General features: G+C 36.0%; 1 protein-coding gene across 2 annotated transcripts in view; it reads left to right on the top strand.

Annotated features, from left to right (window-relative positions):
* Ptprr (protein tyrosine phosphatase receptor type R) overlaps nucleotides 1–21200 on the top strand; it is a 258417-nt gene that overhangs the window by 10224 nt on the left and 226993 nt on the right. For both annotated transcript variants that reach the window (XM_076853110.1, XM_076853109.1), the window contains exon 2: nucleotides 15076–15374. In XM_076853110.1, the coding sequence (XP_076709225.1) occupies nucleotides 15076–15374 (299 nt within the window). The remainder of the gene's footprint in view (nucleotides 1–15075; nucleotides 15375–21200) is intronic.

Raw genomic sequence — 21200 nt, 5'->3', positions numbered from 1 at the left:
TGTGTAATCAAAAAAAAAAAAAAAAGATCTCACAGAAGCAGATAGTAGACTGGTGGTTACTAGAGGCTGAGGGAATCACAGAGGAGGGGAAGGGAGGAGATGCTGGTGAAAGGATATATAGTTACAGTATATAGAGAGGGTTTTTTAAGTCCAGAATGGACATGTATACAGAGACATAAAGTATATAAATTATTGCCTGGGGCTGGGTTGTGGGGAGTGGGGGGATGAGGTGGGGGAGAGGAAATGGAGAATGACTGCTAGTGGTTGTGAAATTTCTTTTTTGAGAGATGAAAATGAAAATGCTCTAAAATTGATTATAGGAGTGGTCGCACAACTCTTGCACAAATTTTTAAAAAGTGCTACACACACACACACACACACACACACACACACACACACACCCAATGGAATATAACTCAGCCATAAAGAAGAATGAAATTATGGCATTTGCTCGTAAATGAATGGAACTGGAGAATATCATGCTAAGTGAAATAAACCAGTCCCAAAAAGGGCCAAATGTTCTCTCTGATAAGTTCATGCTAACCCACATAAAGGGAGGGTAGGGAAGTGTAGAATAGAAGTTCATTTGCATTAGACAAAGGGGAATGAAGGAAAGAGAGAAAGAATAGACTCCTAATTGGAATTGGTTGCACTCCATGTATGTATAATATGTCAAAATTCACCCTACTGTCATGTATATCTAAAAACAAAACAAAAAGGAAAACCATTGGATAAAAAAACCTGAAGTATGGATAAGAAAACCATCCTTTCTCCACCAGAAGCACTGCAATGGGGGTGGCACTTCTGGCGAAGTATCTGTCAGTCTCAGTGCTATGACAGGATATGAGGACAAGCAGCAGCATCACTCCTGCCAACCATTCCACAGACCATCTGAAGTTTCAACATCCAACAGAGCCGGGTACACCCCACTTCTGATGCTGAGCTTTACTCTTAGAAAAATGTGTATTTCTAAAAAGGGAAGTCCTACCACAGATTTGCGTGGAGGGAGCCTGGTTGAAAGAGACTTTGCTTACCTTCCCACTTTGCTTTGTCTCTTTGACTGGGGGCCTTGAGGGGTTCTTATGCCCTGACAGGAAGAGACGGTTCAGGTTGAGTGAGAGGTATTCCTTTATTTCACAAAGTGGCACTTTACTTAAGGAGAGGAACCAACATGATAGGTTCATCATTAAGCAGGTTCATTCTAGAGAAAAATATATGGGAAAGCTGAGGATCTGGAAAGTGATCCTCTATGCCTGTGTATTCCTTGGATATCCTGGTCTGCATATTCCAGTCTAAAGATATTGTCCATGAATCTTGGATCTATATGTGACAGGGAAGGATTTTGCACTTCAAGAAGTCAGAGAGTTCCCATACATGAAACCTGGGAATCTGACATTCCTGAGTCTGCTGTGAATCCCTGGTGGGTAAATGGCCAATGCTCAGGTCTACCCTGTGCCTGAAACAAAGATACCTCTGGTCCCCCATCCCTCACCCTACAGCATCAGCTCTCGATGCTGGCAGTATTCTTTCCTGTTCATAGTGTCTTAAAGTTTTCCCTCCATAGCTGTGTTCTCAGATTCTGCCTCTGAATCCAACTCTTTCCTCTTCATTCCCAATTAAGCATATAACTTCTGCTTCCCATTCTGGGAGAGATCTCTTCTCAACTACACTGACCAACTCCACATAAAAATAGCTGTTAATTATTTGCCCATTCCCTATTAAACTTCTAGTTTTCAAAAGTATCATTAGATAACAGTGCCCTAGCCTAGTGTCATTAATTTCAAATAGTGGATGAAGAGATCAGGGCAGGGTAGAAAAGAAGTGTTGGCCTGAAAAGTCTACCAAGTGCTCCTCCAATCCCTTAAATAAAGAGAGCAGGAGAGAGACCTCAAGAGGTCACTGTGAACTCCCCTCCTCACTCCTCCTAATGTATAGGCATTGATTTCTCTGTAGAATCATTGCTATGACAATATTTTAATTTTTTATATATTCTAGAGTATAGTTCATTGTGTTTAATGTAATTCCTATTTTGCTATGAGAATTACTCTTAAAACATACTTGGTCATGAAATTGGAGCCAACTTTCCAAGACATCTGGAGAACTCGTCTATAAAAACAATGGGAAGAGTTTTCAATCCCTATAACTATTTACAACTAATTATATTTTAGCTATTTACATAATGAATAGTATATAAAAATTTGACTTTCCAAGTATACTACTTCATTACTCAGGACAATTTCTATGATTCCCTCTAAGTTTCAATTTCTCAGCTCTCTGGCCATATGAGCAATTTTTATACTTCTCGTTTCCCCAGAGGGCTTATCTTTATGTCTTGATGAAGGCCCTCTTTTAGCAGCTATATAGAATTTAACACACAGGTGTCTTCATTTCTGTCCTCCAAGCACCCTTGGATTTAGTTCTTCCAAAATAGACGGGTTCGGGGGTGGGCTTCTGACTACTTCTCTCTGTGCTGACATACATCCCACTTCTGCCATCAGACTCTGAGGCCATTCCTTCTTCATGACTTATGTCTAGTCACATTGTCCCAAAGGGTGCTGCTCTAATTGCATTGTATACCACTCTGTAATAGATATTTATCAAATGAAAAATAACTTCGTTAAAACTGGGCAAAAATCAGGGAACATAAAACCCTTCCATTGACAATGGATTGTCCCTGAAGTGCCTGTCAATTTCATGATTCCCAAATAGAATTTTTAACTGTACAGATCAACTTTCATTGGATGAGATAACGGGAAGTAAAGGCCATCCAGAGTGTTTGCACTGGGCTGGGAGTGAGAGTAGAAACTGCTTCTTCCAATGGAATTTTTGAGGAAATATGAAAGAGTGTTTATTGTATCAAAGAACATGCAGACAAAACAAAACAAAAAAACTTTACAAGGTACCTTAATTAAAACAATTTCTTATTCTTATAGGTTTCAGATCCTCTCCAAAAAAATATAGGATAATAGAATTGGCTCTATGAACATAGACTAATTATTTTGCTGCTGGCTTCTTTATTTTTTACTGTAGATATATTGGACATATCACTGGTCAAATATGTAAAGCGTTTTGTATTAATGAATATCACAAGGCTGGGGATGTAGCTCAGTGGTAGATCACTTGTCTAGCATGAACAAGGCCCTGGGTTCAACCCCCAGTACCCATAAAGAAGAGGGAAAAAAAGGAAAGAGAGAGTGGGAGTTGGGTGGGGGAGCACACCGGCCAAGCAGGAGGGGAAGGGAAGAAAAGGATGCCACAGCACTTCCTGGTGAGCTTATGTTTTCACTGCACAGTGATCAAAGCTTATAGACTGGATCTCAAGAAAACCAGGCCTGGAAAGATGTATTCTTTCAATTATGAGTATATTCAAGTCTCTTTGGGGGCCTTTGGGAACGTAAAATTTCGATAAATGCAATCTTATCATCTTATAGACATCCTGCTTTATTGTTTAATCATTATGACAAAATAGCTGGTTTAAGGATGAATATTTTCATTGATTTGTTTATTTGATGTCAAGATATAAAACAAATGTGTGCACATACAATTACAGATATACATATGCTGTTAGGATATAACTAAGACATGCAAACTGAATTTATGTTAAGCTGATTTTATAAATATACATAGCCATAATGTAGTCTTTCAAAGCATTGGTGTAATTTCCACTAAGGTTACTAGGAGTAAGCAAATGTTATGTGTTGGGAGGTTATCCTAATAAGCCTTGACTTGCCATATTATGGGAAGACTGTAGGGTTTCAGGAGGCTTCAGTGTTATTATTGTGTGTATTTTTAACTGGTGATTAGTATTTTGGTGACCTCTTGGGTTACCACTACCAATAAATTAAGGAACAAGTAGAAAATAGTTTTAATACTAGCCTTTTATACATCAAAAGATATCACCTCTGGAAATCCCTGCTTTGGGGATTCTCAAAGGCCCTTTTTATTGTATTTATGGAAAAATTTATCTTCATAAAAAATCAAGACCATGCAAAATCTGCTGAATTGGATTGAGGCTTTTATTTTACACTACATTTTCTGATGAGAAAACTTAGATTCATTTGAGTAAGTAGACTTGCACAAGTTCACACAGATGGGAAGAATGGAGTTGAGAGTATTAAATTCGAATCTATGTTCCTTTCCACTTAATTTTTTTCTCTTTTTTTTTAAAAAAAAGTTTTGTCTTTTCTACATACTATTAATAAGTATTTTTTTCCACATAAAGCTTTCATTGGTATTCATTGTTTTTAATCTTCCTGAAAGATATTTACAGATAAAACTGGAGCCATTTCTTATGCAGAAATTCTCAAGGGAAGCCTCCAATATTTTCCATTTCTCTCTCCTTTCTGGAAAAGAGAGTGTTAGCAATGCTTTAAAAAAGATGATCAAACAACAAAATTGACTTCTTTTGAATGCTCACTTTTCCAAAAATCTTTAGACACCACTGATTGATGCTTTTGTTCCTTTTATAGTTAGTGACATTGATTTAAAGCTTGCAGTGCAAGGACTTATGCTGAGAGGGTGTATATAAGGCCATTCTATCTTGTGCTTCTAGAAATAACCACCATTGAATTTGAAATAATGAATCATAATGTACTTAACAGTGTAATTTCATACATGTCTTTTTTCTTTCTTAAATTTCTCTTCAGAGAGGTTATTAGAGTCATATCCAGAATAAAGTTTCAGTTGTATAATTTTATGACCATAAAAATTCACTGGTTATTCTCATGTAAATGTTGCTCCTATGATTAAAAAGTTCTCTTAGTTTAAATGCAGATGAGTTATCTTTGAGGAGCCATTTACTCCAATCTGTGAGAGATACTCTGTCCTTCACGGATTGGGAAAACTGTTACTGAACACTCAATCAGATAAGGAGTCCTACCACACATCTTAAATTCACTTCCTCATGCTTTCCAAGAACACTTTCAATTCCTCTCTATCCTTCTGAAATCTCCACTTTCCCCCCTTTCTTGTAAGATAACGTCATCCCCTTCTCTACAAACTAGAAACCATCAGAAGGTAACTTCCACCACCAAATTTATTAACATCCCTACTCTCCTCTATCCCTGACACACTTTACAAAGAAAGAAATACCCTACTCCAATCCAAAACTCATCTCTCTGCTTTGGAGTGTATCTCCTCCTGTCTTCCAGAAAGCTTAAACTGCTGCTTATTCCACCTGTTTCTATATCTTTAATAACCCCTCCTGGACTAGCTCCTTTACCTTAGAGATTAAGTGTCCTAAAATTTCTCCTATCTTGAAACAAAACAAAAACAAAGGCAAGTCCCTAAACCCCTTATTCCTGATAATATTGTTACTCTCTTATTACATCCAAACTTAAAAGATTTGTCCACTTGTTTTTTTTTAACTTTATCTCTCATTCCTCAATCCAATTAAATCTAGCTTTTCTTCCTCCCCACATACTGAAGCTATTGTCTATAATTTCATCAGTGATTTTCTCAGTGATAAAGACTTATATTGAGTGAGGAGAAAAGATTATTTTGATATAGTTTTGAGCAAAAAAAAGGCATCTTACAAAACTTAATATAACTATGGACTTTTTGGTGGATAGTTCCAGGAATTTTAATACACATATAGACTCTTGCAACCACCACCCAGTAAAGATACACAATAGTTCCAGCACTCCCAAAAATTTTTTTATGCTCTCTCTCTCCTTCCCCAGACCCTAAACTCTAATAACCATTGGCCTTTTATCACTGGTTTTTAAAAAAATCTTTTTGAGAATGATATATAAATGGAAAATACAGTTAGTTTTGGAAACTTTCTCCTTTCAATCAGCCTAATGCTTTTCAGATTCATACAAGTTTCTTGGATAAGGGATATTACTCCATAGGATAAATGTATTATAGTTTATGTACCCATTAACCCCTAGAAGGGAATTTGGATTATTCCCATTTGGGAGAAATTACGAATAGAATTGCTATAAAAATTTTTTGCAGATTTTTGTGTGAGTGAAAGTTTTATTTCTATAGGGTCAGTATGCAGAAATGGGTTTGCTGGGTCATATGGTAAAAATGTGTTTAACTTAAGAAATCATCAAACTATTTTCTAGAGTACCTTTGCTATTTTGCACTACCCCCAGTAAGGTTTGAGACCTCATTTATTCAGATCATTTCCAGTACTGAGTATTGTTAGTACTTTTCATTTGAGTTAACTAAAATGAAATCCATGTCATGGTTTTAATATATTTTCCCAACCACTCCTAAGGTTGGACATATTTTCATTTGCTTTTTTGCCATCCATGTATTCTCTAGAAGTATCTGTCTAGAAGTCATTAGCACGTTTTTAAACTGGTTTGTTTGCTGTCTTTGAGTTTTATATATATATCCTGGTTGCCAGTCCTCTGTGGGATATATAATTTGCAATTATTTTTCTCCCACCTTAAAGCCAGACTTTCTACTTTCTTAACAGTGTCATTCCCAGAGCAATTTTTTAACTTGTTACTTTAATGCTGCCTAATTTATCAATTATTTTCTTATGTATATTGTGAATTTGGTGTCAGATCTAAGAACTCTTTGCCTAACCTTAGATAATAGAATTGTCTGTATTTTCTTTTAGGTTGTGCATTATACTTCTGGATCTATAATCTCTTTTAAGTTATGTTTTTATATGTGAATTTTAGGTGAATGTTGGTTTTGTTGTATATATATATGTCAAATATTTCAATATAAATTTTTGTTTAAATATATTTTTGAAAAAACTATAATTTCACTATTGCTTTTCCATATTTATAAAAACATCAAATGGTAATAATTTCTCTGGATTTATTTTTTAATTTTTAGAAGGGACAAATCATAATTACATACATTTATTTGACAAATTATATACATTTAATTGACAGACCATAATTACATACATTTATGATGTGCAGTGTTATGTTTTGATAAATCTGTACAATGTGGATGATTAAATAAAACTAATTTACATATCCATCTCCTTACTTATCATTTTTTCTGTTGATTTAAAATGTACTCTCTGAGTTATTCTGAAATACACATTATTATTAACAATAATACCCTGATATGCAATAGATCTCAAAACTCAGTCCTGTATATCTGAAACTTTCAAATAGTCCTATCTATCTGAAAATGAAGATATCTCTTCAACATACTGATTTCAAATACTTTGGATATATTCTTAGACATGGGTTTGCTGAATCACATGATTGTTCTATATTTTGTTTTTCTGAGAAAACTCCATCCTGTTTCACCTTATAGCTATAATAATTACATTCTCACCAACAATGCACAAGTGTTCCCCCTTTTAATACCCTCACCAACACTTGCTATCTATCATCTTTTTTATAACAGACATTCCAGAACTTGAGAAGAGTTTTTTTGATGAATAGAGCTGCACCATTGTTTGGGGCATATATATTTATGATTGTTATATATTGTATGGTTCCCTTGAGCAGTATGTAATGTCCATCTTTATCCCTTTTGATTAATTTTGGCTTAAAGCCTACTTTATTTGATATGAATATGGAAACCCCTGCTTGCTTCCACAGTCCATGTAAGTGGTATGATTTTTCCCAACCTTTCACCTTCAGGCTGTGTATGTCTTTTCCTATCAATTCCTATGAATCTCCTGGAGGCAGCATATTGTTGGCAGCATATTTTTTAAATCCAATCTGCTAGCCTATGTCTTTTGATTGGTAAATTTAAGCCATTACCATTTAGGGTTACCATTGAGACATGGTTTGTATTTCCAGCCATATTTGTTTATTTTTGTTATTTAACTTGACTTGGTTTTCCTCTTTGATTAGTTTTTGTTGTTGTTGTTGTTTTAGTGTACTACCTCCCTCTGCTGATTTTCATTATTGTTTTTCATTTCCTCTCCATTAAATATTTTTCCAAGGATGTTTTGTAGTGCTGGTTTTCTAGCTATAAATTCTTTTAACTGTTGTTTATTGTGGAAGGTTTTTATTTCATCTTCAAATCTAAAGCTTAATTTTACTGGATACAAGATTCTTGGTTGGCACCTATTATTTTTCAGATCTTAATATATGTTGTTTCAGGATCTTCTAGCTTTCAGGGTCTGTGTTGAAAATCTATCATTAAGCTAATTGGTTTTTGCCTATATGTAATCTGACTCCTTTCTCTTGTGGCTTTTAGGTGTAAAGTGATATTATAGGTTTAATTTGCATTCCTCTAATGATTAGTGATGTGGAGTGTGTTCTCATGTACCTATATGCCTTCTTTACAAAAATGTCTGTTTAGGTGTTTTGCTCATGTTTTAATTAGGTTGTTTTCTTGCTATTGAGTTGTGTAAGTTCCTTATATATTTTGGATATTAGCCTCTACTATGGTTTGAATGTGTCCCCCAAGATTCCTGTGTTGGAAACTTAAACCCCAATGAACAGTGTTGAGAGACAGGGCCTTTAAGATGTTGTGAAGGCTTTTACCCTCCTGGATGGATTGATGCCATTATCTCAGGAGTGGTTTGGCTATCTCAAGAGTATGTTTGTAAGTAAGTTTGCGCCCCACCCCCATGCTCTCTGCCCTTTCATCTTTCAGCAAGGAATGACTCTGTGAGGAGCCTCTTAATTGAGGTGGAGCATGGAGAACAGAGAAAAGAGCTGGAAGATGGGAAAGATTGATGTAATCTCTTGGTATCATGAATACCCCTTTTTTTTGGAATGGTTTTTCTAGAGATAGAACATTTCTTCTGAAGTTTTCTTTGTATCCTGGTGTCTACTATGTGTTTTCTAGAGAATACCAGAGGTAGATGGGGACATGTAGATGGAAAATTTCCTGCTGGTACTGTGAAACTTTGTATTCTGTCCCTCCTCAACCTCTAGCTACCCCTTGGTACTATTTTCCTTTCCCAGGTCCTCAAATGGCTGTTTTATGCATTTTTGTCCAAGTTTTTTTTAGTTCTCTTCATTGTAAGCAGGCCAAGTGTGTTTGCTCCATTAAACATAGATTCTTCCATGATTCTTTATTTTTGGTACTAGGGATTGAACCCAGGGATGCCTAACACTGAGCCAGCTTCTTCTTCTTCTTCTTTTCCTCCTCCTCCTCCTCCTCCTTCTTCTTCTTCTTATTATTATTATTTTGAAACAGTATCTCACTAGGTTGCCAAGTCTCACTAAGGTTCAACTACCCATTCATGAATTTTAGGTTAATGTTCATGGTCATTTTGCTTGAGCTCTCAGACTCTCCGTAACACTGGATGCTGCTGATTAGACTCCTTATTATATTCTTCCCATGCCTTCAGTACTTCCACAATCTCTGGTTCTTCATCCTCTTCCTATGATTGTTCCTTAAGTATGGGCTTCTCTGGATCTCAATTATACTCTCTGTTCTTCTCACTCATCAAGTCTCCCTAGGCAATCACACATTCATTTTTCCATCTATATGCTTATGGTTTTGAAGTATGTATTTTTAGTCCAGAGCTTTCTCCTGAGTTACACATAATTATAATTGTTCTTCAGACATTTCTGCTTCTCTATAGTGTAAGCACCACAAACTCACAGTTCTATACCTAAATGAAAGGTACCTTCATATATTTATTTGCCCAATAGAAATAGAGGTGTTCTCTCTCTCTCTCTCTCTCTCTCTCTCTCTCTCTCTCTCTCTCTCTCTCTCCTCTCTCTCTCTTTGGGGGGGGGGGGTACCATGAATTGAACTTAGGAGCACTCAACCACTGAGCCACATCCCCAGCCCTATTTTGTATTTTATTTAGAGACAGGGTCTCACTGAGTTGCGTAGTGCCTCGCTAAGTTGCTGAGGCACTTGGATTAAATATATCTATTTTATTTTCCTTAGGTTCCTCATTCTTATTTTCTTCCTTTATCTCTCTGGACATTTGAAATCAAATTCTTTTAAAGCCCTTTTGTTTTGCTCTTCATATTGAACTTGTGATCCTTCTGTCTCAGGCTCCTGAGCCACTGGGATTACAGACATGTGCCACTGCACCAGCTTAGAGTTACTCTTAAATCTCCACTCCCAGTTCTTTCCTACAACATAAACTCAGTCACTCAATTGATTTTGTTTGTGTTTTGGTGGGGGGGTATCAATTCCATATCTTAATAATTCTAGAACTCATCTCTTCTCCATACCTCTATTACTATCTGGTCTTGACTCTTATCCTATCACCCAAGTTGATACCTTTATTGTTTCCTTCCAAACTGTTTTCTTGGATAATCATGGTAATCTTTCAGAAATATAAATTTTATCTTGTCATGATTCTCATTGTATCTTATAAAATGTCTCATTTCTCTAATGCTTTATCTTTTAAGTGTTATTAAAGGTATTTTGGAATTTCTCGTATTATCCTCAATATCTCTCAATCTCTGCCTCACTGTCTTGTTTCGGCATGACAAACTACCCAGAAATACAGATCACAAATTTATTATCTATGTTTCTGTGAATTATATATCTGAGCATGGCTCTATTAGGTCTTCTGCTTCAAAATGTCCCACAAAACTTCAGTTAAGGTCTTGACCAGGACAGGGATCCAGAGGAAGACACCACTGGAGAAGATTTGCTGCTGAGTTTATTTATGTGATCATTGGCAGATCTAGTTACAAAAGAGTTGTTGAACTGAGGCTTTCACTGGCTTTTGGCCAGAGGCCTCCTCCTTCATGTGAACCCCTTCAACATGGCAACTTGCATTATCAAGAGAGTCTTCTAAAAGCACAAAAAGTATATATTTTTAAACTTAATCACAGAAATATTATTCCATCACCTTGGCCATATCTGTTGGTGGCAAGATCAAGCCCATTCTTAAAAGGAAGGGATTAAAATAGTGTGAATACCAGTAATTGAGGATCACAGAGTGCCATCCTATAAATCAATCTACCACAATCTCTTGCCTTCTTTTTATATTTTCATCTTTTAATTTCTAAACACTCCTTTCTAAATGAGTACCTAAAAAATTCTAATTTATGAATTCACCATTCAGTGGTATCTGGTCTACTGTTTAAGTTGTACTTTGAGATTCCCCAAGAAATATGAATGAAAAGTATATTTTCATTTCTATAATTTCCACTTGGATTAAAACATACCTATTTTATTTTCCTTGGGTTCCTCATTCTTATTTTCTTCATTTATCTCTCTGGACATTTGAAATCAATTTCTTTTAAAAAGTCCTCTTGTTTTTACTCTTTGTATTCTTTCTTGAGTGAAAAGCTTCTTCCATCTTCTGACTGTCTCTCATAGCAGTAGTCTCTTAGAGTGCTTTTAATTATTTTCAATTTATGAATGTGTCTTTAATGGAACTTGTCTTCCACAGAAACACATAGAAGTTCCATTTTTAATTCTAGTTTCTAGAGACGTTGCTACGAGAGTGATTATTTGGTTTTTCTAAGACTCTATGATACCTAAATTCTAAAACTTTTCTTTTTTAAGCTTCCATAAACCAATCTTTTCTGGTTTTCCTCTTCTCTACTACCATTTCTTACTCAGTTATCTTTACAGGCTCCTTTTCATCCCATCCCTGACTCTATGGAAACTCTGCAGTACTCTGTCCTATATCCTTTTCTCTTTCAACAGCCCCTTGGCTTTAAATTTTCTCTGCAGTTGATAACTCACAAGTCTTAGTCTCTTCTTCTCTTTCTCTTTCTTTCTCCCTCTCTCCCTATTCCTCTCCCTCCCTATTTCAGTCCTTCTTCATTCCTTTCATTCTTTTTCCTCATTCTCTTTTTATGTTATCATAAACTACAAACTTACTTATCTAACTTCTAGATCAACATCTCCGTGATGCTATTTAATAGGTATCTTATTCTTAACATTTCCAAAATGTTTACTTCAGCATATTTATAATGTTGAAGGAGGTGACAGAGGTAGCATTTGAGGATAGAAAAGACAAACCTATTCCAGACACTAGCTCAGTGATCCACAAACTTCAGAGTTAGAGTATAAGAATAATTCTATTATAAATTCAGTTTCTCAGGCTACATGTATTATATTATACTATAGTAATTCTAAGTTAGGGTCTAGGAAACTATATCTTCATATCTCAGGTGTTTATGGTGAAAGAAGTTCTAAAGACAACACTTTCAACTTTTTTATCATACCTAATGATTGTGGTAAGATACCTCACATTATACTTCCAGTTGGTATTCATTAGTTAAGGACAAGCTGGACTAACTGAGTCCCTTCATACAGACAACTAGATAAGTCTGGGGGAATTTTTTTTTTTTGTACCAAGGATTGAACCCAGTGGTGCTTGACTACTGAGTCACATCTCCAAGCCTTTTATATTATTTATTTTGAGACAGAGCCTCATTAGTTCCTGAGGCTAGCTTTGAACTCATGATTCTCCTGCCTCAGCCTGCTGAGACACTGGGATCACAGGCATGAGCCACTGTGACTGGCTAAGCCTGAGAAATATTAATTATGTTTAATCTGCTCTTCAAATTAGAATTTTTCTCTTTCCTTGCAGGCCAATTTTAGCACAAGGTACATGTGTTTCATGGACTCACCTATTCTATTTAAATAAAGTGTCTCTGAAAAGGCTGCTGTGATTGATATATAAAAAGAAATATTGAAGATAATTATGTCATTTACTCAGTTCCTCATCTATTTCTCCATATCTCAGAAATCTGCTCTCTCTCATCATCTCAGTTGATTCTTTCTTTTTTATTTAATATTTTGGGTGAATCCAGAGTAGAGGAATTGCCAGTTTTTACAACTTTTGCCCGCCATCAGGTCTTATGTGACCAGCATATATTTTTAGCATTTTTAGACAGTCTGTCTCACCAATATGCCTCAACTTTCACTTAGGGAGATAAAATAGGCTATTTTCTTAGCACAAGTGCTTTTCTCTATGATAGAAGAGTAAGTTTGAGAATCATCTTCTGGTACCAATAGCCTTTAGATCATTTTAATCTCGATTACATTTAACGTAGATTCTGATACACTAATGGGAAATAATCATCATGTCTTCCCTTCTGAGCATGTCAAATATACTATAACATTTTTTAAACCAACCCACCAAGCTACCACAATTTATCAAAGATAATGGTTAGATAGTGACAGCCTTGAAATAACTGTAAATTTGGCTTTTTTTGAATGAAATAAAAAATGATTTGAAAATGAAACTGTCATGAAGAACACTTCATAAGTGTTTATGAGTTTATAAAATTCAGAACAGGATACTTCAGTGTTGTTGTTATTATCATTATCTTATTAATAGAGAATGGTGCTAAAATGTAGAATGCACATGAACTTTCATTTAGGTCTTAACTGAAAGTAATTTGCTAAATGATATTGTAGTGTCCTAGATGAGTTTCTACAGTTATGAAAGGTGGGCAATTTCCTCTCTCCTCTCTGAGAAATAGAGTCTGTTATTGTTGTGGAGAGCTACAACAAAGTGGTTGCCTTGGAGTTGAGAAATAGAATGGACATGCTATTTTTAACTACTTTAACTTTTCTAAAACTCTTCATTTAAAATTTATTCCTTCTTGTGGGGAAAGCATATTTTACGCTTGGATAAACTTGGGTTTCTCACCCCAGAAATAGGCTTTTGTAGCTAAGAGAAAGGTGTAATGTTTAACAGTGTAAGAACCATGTCTACAATGATAGTGCTGTTGAAACTGGGTTTGTTAATAGTTGAGTTTGCAAAAAAAGGCTTACAGATCCCTGAGAGATTTGGGAAGATAAGATGACAAGGATTCAGAAATAAATCTTGTAAAAAGAGATAAGTAATTTTCTAAGGACAGTATTTGCAGAAGTCCTTGTTGCCCTAGGCATACCAAGGGAAAATCTGGGATACCTAAGTTTGCTAGGTACTATATACATGGCTTTACTACATTGTGATCTGTTCACTCTGCTTATTATGTGACACAGAAGATCTTGTGTTTCCTAATTTCATTTATCTAATGATATTCTTTTTCATTGATATGTATTATTGTTTTCCCATGATTAATGACTAACACAATATACATTTGTTTGAATCAATAGATATTTATCTAGCAGAAGAAATAAAGACGAATGAATTGATTAGTATACAGTTAAATTGTTGTAACTAGAAGATAGTTTAAAAATAACAGCAACTGAAGCAATGTAGAAAATTGTTTTTTTCCACATAAAATCTGGGGGTTAGTGTGATAGCTCCACTTTCATCAGAGTCCAGGATCCTTTGTCTTATGGTTCTTCCATCTTGAACACATCTACTTCATACTCCTCCTATGGCATATGCATTTAAGCCTAAGCACAAAGGGGGAAAGGTAGAAAGCAGGGCCACATCACATCTCTCTTCATATCATGTTTAATCATGCCCCAAAGGTCACATCTTGATCAAATAGCAAAACTTAGGTGCAAAGAAGGCTGATAATTGTATTCTTTAGCTGAATTGACATACTCCTAAATAAGAAAGTGAACAATAGGGGGCTGAGGCTGTAGCCTAGTGGCAGAGCATTTGGCTAGCACGTGTGAGGCAATGGTTTTGATCCTTAGCACCACATGAAAATAAACAAATAAAACAAAGGCACGCTGTTCCTCTACAACTACAAAAAAAATATTTTCTTAAAAAAAGAATGTGAACAATGGATGGTATCCGATTACTAGAAGTTGCTACCATGAGTATATTTAGATTTCTGAACTTGGTGAACTTAAAATATTATACAAGCATTAATAACTATACGTAAGTACAACACCAGAGCTATAACACTAGAAAAATAGAGCAAGTATGAAATAAAGATTGTATAAAATGTTAATAATTGAAGGAGGGAAAGCTTAAATAAACATTTATCATTTGAGGAGCTGATGGGATATCCAGGAATAGAGCCCAACAGAGTATTAGAACTGAAGGATTAAGTTTTCAAAAAAGGAAATGCCTTGCTAAAAAGGGGTATTAGAATATCTGATAAATAGAACTCTTTCAAACTACACCCACTTCTGTCCACCTAAATTGTCTGAGATGTCACCATAGCACCAAGGGTGCTCTATTTTGGGGTGATGATGAAGCTGTGAAGGCAGAATGGGGAACTAATTGACCTTTACAAGTCTTCAAGCCTCTCAAGAAAAGATAATTTTCTTTATTGAATAATTCTACCTATCTTACTGAATAGGATTTTAAATTTTCTTTTCACTTCTTCCATCCTTTAGGGTGCTTTTCAGGAAACAATGATCACTTTTGGGCAATTCATCAGAAGAAGAGTGGGAAGCCGGTATTCATTTATCACCGTTCACGAGATATTGAGAAGAGCCTGGATATAACACCACAAAAGATATATAAACATAGCTATCCTTCCTCTTCTGAGACTCAGATAGGTAAACGCCACCATATTGTTAATTCAGCCTTTCCTAGACCTGCGTATGACCCATCTCTCAATTTGTTGGCCGTGGCTGGTCAAGATCTTGAAGTGGAAAATCTGCCAATTCCAGCAGCAAATGTAATCGTGGTGGTGAGTATCCAAGTCTTCCAATCCCAGCGGCATCAGGTTTAACTGATGCTGATATTGATGTTGTTGCTTTCCCTTGCGGTCGATACTGGAAGAAAAAAAATAATTATTGTAAATACTTACCATTGGATCTCAATGGTTATTGACCATAGCACTTCTCACTCTCTGAAATTTCCTTTTTTGTTACTTGATTGTTGTCTGTTTTCTTCCTCCCATGAAATTAGAGAACTTGTCTGTATCCTCTGCTCTTAGCACAATGAATGGTGCATAGTAGGAGCCTAATACATATTTGGATTAAAAACTACTTTAAAGAGGCTTTATATATTGAACCTCTTGCTTCTGTACAATGTGTTCTGAAATGATAAGCATTAGTCTCAGTCCATGTAATAAATAGTACTTATTGAATATTCTTTAAGTTTATTGACTCAACTCGTAATAAGTGAATGAAAGGAAGAATGTGTTATAAGAGGAGGGCAGTTTTCTGTCACTAGTAAATAAGATGATTTGGGAATAAATGATAGATAATATTCTTAATATCACTGTGCAAACATAGCCTATATTAGGTGATGCAAAGATCTCATTTCTTATGTACTTCCATAGCCCAGGTCAGAAATTCCCAATTTGTAGAGTCTAATAGTTCAAATACATGCTATGGTTGACACCTGTATGGACAATAATCCCTCAAATCATAACAGGAATGTTCATATCAAAACTACATAGAAGCTGATCATTATGCAATATGTACATGAATTGAAATATCACATTGTGCCGGGTACAGTGACACATGCCTGTAATCCCAGTAGCTGGGAAGGCTGAGGCAGGAGAGTCGCGTTCAAAACCAGTCTCAGCAAAAAACAAGGCACTAGGCCACTCAATGAGACCCTGTCTCTAAATAAAATACAAAATAGGGCTGGTGACATATGTCTCAGTGGTTGAGTGTTCCTGAGTTCAACCCCCAGTACCCCCCCCAAAAATCACATTGTACCCCATATGTACTATAAAAATAAAATAGTTACAGAATATCTTCTATATAATTGTTGCATTTCTGTCTAAAATATAATAATGAATTCACTTTTGAGGTAAAGATAAGTTCAAGAAACTCTGCTTGCATTTTGGCAACCTTTCTATGTACCAAAGGTAATTCAATTTAACATGCTCCTTTTTTTCTTTATTTTCTATCTACTACATATAATATAATACACTTAGTATCAAAGATCCATTCTCTTATTTTGCAACTAAGAAATATTAAATATTTATTTGATACAGTTTTCCCTTGGGGTATCTGAAAATAAAGACAAGTGCCAAAGAGCCTCAGTTTTGCTTGAGAAATGTCTAAGGGAAATGTCAATCATTAAAATAATACAAACAATCATAAATTGAAACATGAGATGAACTCTTTGTTAAGACAGAACATGTGGGTTGTTTAGCCTCTTGAAAACTTGAACATGTATTTTATATTTCATGAGTAGCAGATGTTCTGAAGGTGAAAGTCACTGTCTATTCAGTGAAGATAAATGATGTTAATGATGTCTCTGTACCTGGATATGCCAGTGTTAATGATAGGGCCCATGGGAGATATTTCCTCTAGTGACCATCATATACCCATAGTCATCAACTCTTAAAGTCACTGCGAATTACAGTTCAAGAGGTTTGTTCTATCTTGTACTATCATGTACTGTCTCATTAATTTAATATTATGGACAATAAAAGGCACCAACGAAGAATTCTGGCAGGTCATTTCACTTTTAGCCTATTTGTGGTTTGGAGATTCATGAAGAAGCTGTACTTTTTCTTTTGAGTGATGATTACACAGATGCAATAGGTGATTTGGATGCATTAGTCTCACCTAATGTCTCTTGATCTAACTTCTAGCCATGCTGTGGCTTTGGTAGCTTGCAAAAATAATTGCTAGTGCTATTTCCTGTAATCCACTTACATTACTTAGGCATATAGTGCTTTACTAGGAAAACCAGAGGTGGAGTTATTTTTTAAATAAATCAATAATGTTCAGCTCCCTGAGAAAGCAATACGATGACAAGCAATTAAATATCAGCTGGTTTGAAGGGCCATTCTATCTAGAAAAGCAATTTAGGAATGGAATGTAGAAAATGCAAGGGACATATTCTGAGGCAGTTTTCTGACTTCAACGGAATAATTGATGTGTATTTGTATGTAGAGGGTATAAATGTATTTAAAACATACACATACGAATGCGAACCTTATCACTTGGGGGAATATTGCAGTGGTACTAAAAAATTCTTTTGTGGCTTACTTTATACCAAAATGAACCATGTTAATGAATATCAGCTTTTTGAATGGGGAAATCACTGGATTTTGCCTAGACAGGGTAAAAAACGACCCCCAACCTCCAAATGTGCTGTGTAATAATTTCTAAGACTTTCCAGCTCAGAAAAAGAGATCACATTTTCTTCCTTCTAATATTTCTTTCTCTCCCTCTTGTTTCTGATATCACTGGCAATGGGTTGTTAGAATGATAAATTTAACAAGGACATGTGTCCCTTCTCCCTTCTGGATTCCTAATTGCTGCCACAAAGCATTCACAAGAGATTTGGCCACAAATGATTTTTTTCCCCCTTTTTTGTCTTTCTTTTGTAATCAGGAAAATCTGTAGTTGTTTTTTTGTTTTGTTTTGTTTTTTTTTTGTTTTTTTTTGTTCCATGAAAAGAACAACACAAATAAGAATGTTTACCCCAAAGATTGCTAGTGATGTTCCAGAAACTCAATTAAGAAGCTGTGATTAGGATTTCTGTGTGAGGACTAATTTAGAGGGAAAATGAACAGCCTGGAGGTCAATATTGAGGTCAGAGGGGAGAAGTGGCTTTAGCCAAATGCATGCTGGTAATTCTGTAGCTCTTATCAGTAGATTCTTAGGGTATTGTCGGGCCCCAAAGCCACACACCAGGAAGGAGGAAGGGTATGCATGAAAATGGTTGGAGGCAACTAGAGGCCTTTCCATTTCATCATAGGTTACTGAGTGAAAAATGTTCTAGCCTGACCAAAATCTGTGAAAATTGGAGGCTAATCAGGTTTGGGAATATAATGGGAGATGTTTAGGATCAGTGAACAGGGACAGAGGTAGGGAGATTATGGTTTACTACACAGGATGGATTAGAAGGATGGAAAACAAAGGAAATAAAAAGAAGATGAAGAAGGCAGAGGAGGAGGAAGAAAATGAAGAGGAGAGAGGAAAGGAAAGGGAAAAGAAAGGCCACTGGGCAGGGAAGAGAACAGAAAGGGAGGAGAGGATACATGGCTGTTCTCTAAGCACATGAGAAGCAAGGGGGAGTTTCCAGAAGCGGATCCTGTCTGTGAGACCTAGAATCCTGAGGCTTCTTGTTCTGCTCACTGACCCAAACCAGCTCCCAGACAGGTATTCTGTTGTTTTTTTCAACATAAACTATTCTTGCAAATACTTTTACTAGATATTTGACTTAGAAAACTTATCAAACCAAAAGCTCTGGATGAAAGGATTTCAAATAGACCCTAGACTCAGATTGAGCCTCCTCTCAGCTTGATTCTGTTACTGACCAGTTTGTAAAAAGGTCATCTGTAGGTATGATTGGAAAGGCTTTGAAAGTCAAGGCTTCTCATTGTCTTGCCACGGGGAAATGAATTTTGTAGCATCTATTCTGTTGTGTGATATGGATAAATAATTGCTGGACATTTTTTCACTAGACAAAATGGTTTAATTATAGTTTTATATTTGCATAGTGAGCGTCCTAAGAAATGAGCTGAATTTATGCACTTCGCACTGGAATTCAGCTGTGTCCAGGCAAGTGCTTTAGTTATTAAGACTTTGTTGCAAGTGACAAAAATACCAACATAAACTAGAGAAAATTGAATGGCTGCAGTACCAACACTTTTGTATGACATGTAAATTTAGACATGGTTCTAGCAAGGGCTCACGTAATGGGAACAGGATCAACCTTCCAACTCTGCTTTCTCTGGGTGAATTCATTCTCAGAATGGCTCTCTTCTCTTTGTCACAACATGAATTTTGGAAGCTCCTGGAGTTTCGCCCTTGAAGGTTCGTATTGAGTTGGAAGGAGCATCACACAGCTGTCAATAATATCCTGGGTTTCCCTGTGACCAGAGAAATTTAAGTACTCACTTTGTCCCTTAAGAATTTGTGGTCAGGTGATAAGATAGGACTAATTACTTCAAATCTAAACCACAGAGTTCACTCTAAAAACTTTCAAGCCATGTATAGGAGGGGAGATTACTCGTTTGAAAAATGAGATCCTATTAACCAGCAGAAGTAGACACTGGAGGGCAGTTCAGTGTGTGCAAAAGCAGGGGACATAGACTTCTGTTTTCCTTCAGATACAATAGCCCCTTCGAGAGACATGAGGATATAAGGACTTAGCACTATCTCAGGAAATGTTCCTGTGCAAAATGGATGACAAAGGTCACACTCTAACCTCTTTAACACTCAAACAGACTGCAAATTCACTCTGGCATGGGTGCCTGGATTATGTCTTAAAACCCAGACTTTTTGCCAATGAGAAAGCCTATATTTTAGTGTAGAAAGTATGTTTTTCAAATGCAGGTTTTTGGAAATTGTTGAATTAGCCTGTGTTAGAGTCAGTGGTCAAAATACTACATTGATGAAAGACACAAGTCTACTGTATTGTGAAGTATGATTGAGATGTCTTTCAAGTCAGTCCCAGGGCACTTGGTCTCAAGTTCCATGAAGGAGTATTAAAAACTCAGAGAGCCAGGCACAGTGGTGCAGGCCTATAATTCCAGTGGCTTGGGAAGCTGAGACAAGAGGATCATAAGTTCAAAGCCAGCCTCAGCAAAAGTGAGGTGCTAAGAAACTTAGTGAGACCCTGTCTCTAAATATAATACAAAACAGGGCTAGGGATGTGACTCAGTAAGCAAGTGCCCCTGAGCTCAATCCATGATACCAAAAAAAAAAAAAAAGAAAAAAAAAAGAGAGAGAGAACAAATTTATTTATTTTTTTAAAAAAGCTACAATGCATGAGATTATTTTAACAACAGCTTAAAACACACTCATGCAAATTTATGAATGGAAATGGAGAAATCGCAGAGAGAAGTGAGTCCTTATAAGAAATAAAAGAATGATAGGGAGAAATCTCAAGAGAGTGGAGAAGATTATTAATCACATGATATTGGATAGCTATTTAACAACAACAAAAAATCATTCTATTAACCAGTAACACTTTTTTGTGCTAAGCACAATATATTTGCATTTCCCTTAGCATGTTTTAAGAATGAAGTATTATTTGTTACAAGCAAGTCTATGACAATAATAAAATGACTGTCTTCATTTCTTCATTTTAGCTTTCCTTCTAACTAGTTATTGTGTACAAACTTGTTCCAATTTTTTTCAGAATAACCACAGAAAACTTAAATCAGATCATCACACACACACACAAACACAACACAACACACACAACACACACACATATACAACTACTTTCCTATTGTCATAAAAATAAAATTCAAGCATCTTGCCGTGGTGCCATGGCCTATATCCTGTATCACCTGGAATCGAAGTTTCCCAGAACCCTTGTCTAGGAGATTCCATAATTTGGGGATGGATTCTAGGAATCTGGATATTCAGAAAGTATCCTGGAGGATTCCCAGGGTTTGAGAAGTTTGGGAAGCATTGGTCACCATCTGTCCATTCTATGTCTCTGAGCTCATCCCTACCACTCTACACCCCCCACCCCTGATTCCAGGAGAACTGCTCTGGCCTTCTCTCTGCCTCCAGTTGCAAATCCATCTCTGGATCAGGAAATTTGTTCTTGATATTCTCTTTCCTAGAATGCACTTTCTGCA

The sequence above is a fragment of the Callospermophilus lateralis genome, chromosome 4 (genome assembly GCF_048772815.1).
Source record: "Callospermophilus lateralis isolate mCalLat2 chromosome 4, mCalLat2.hap1, whole genome shotgun sequence".
NCBI classification, from domain to species: Eukaryota; Metazoa; Chordata; class Mammalia; order Rodentia; family Sciuridae; genus Callospermophilus; species Callospermophilus lateralis.
Note: the sequence above shows the minus strand (reverse complement) of the source record. Positions and strands in the feature narration are given on the sequence as shown.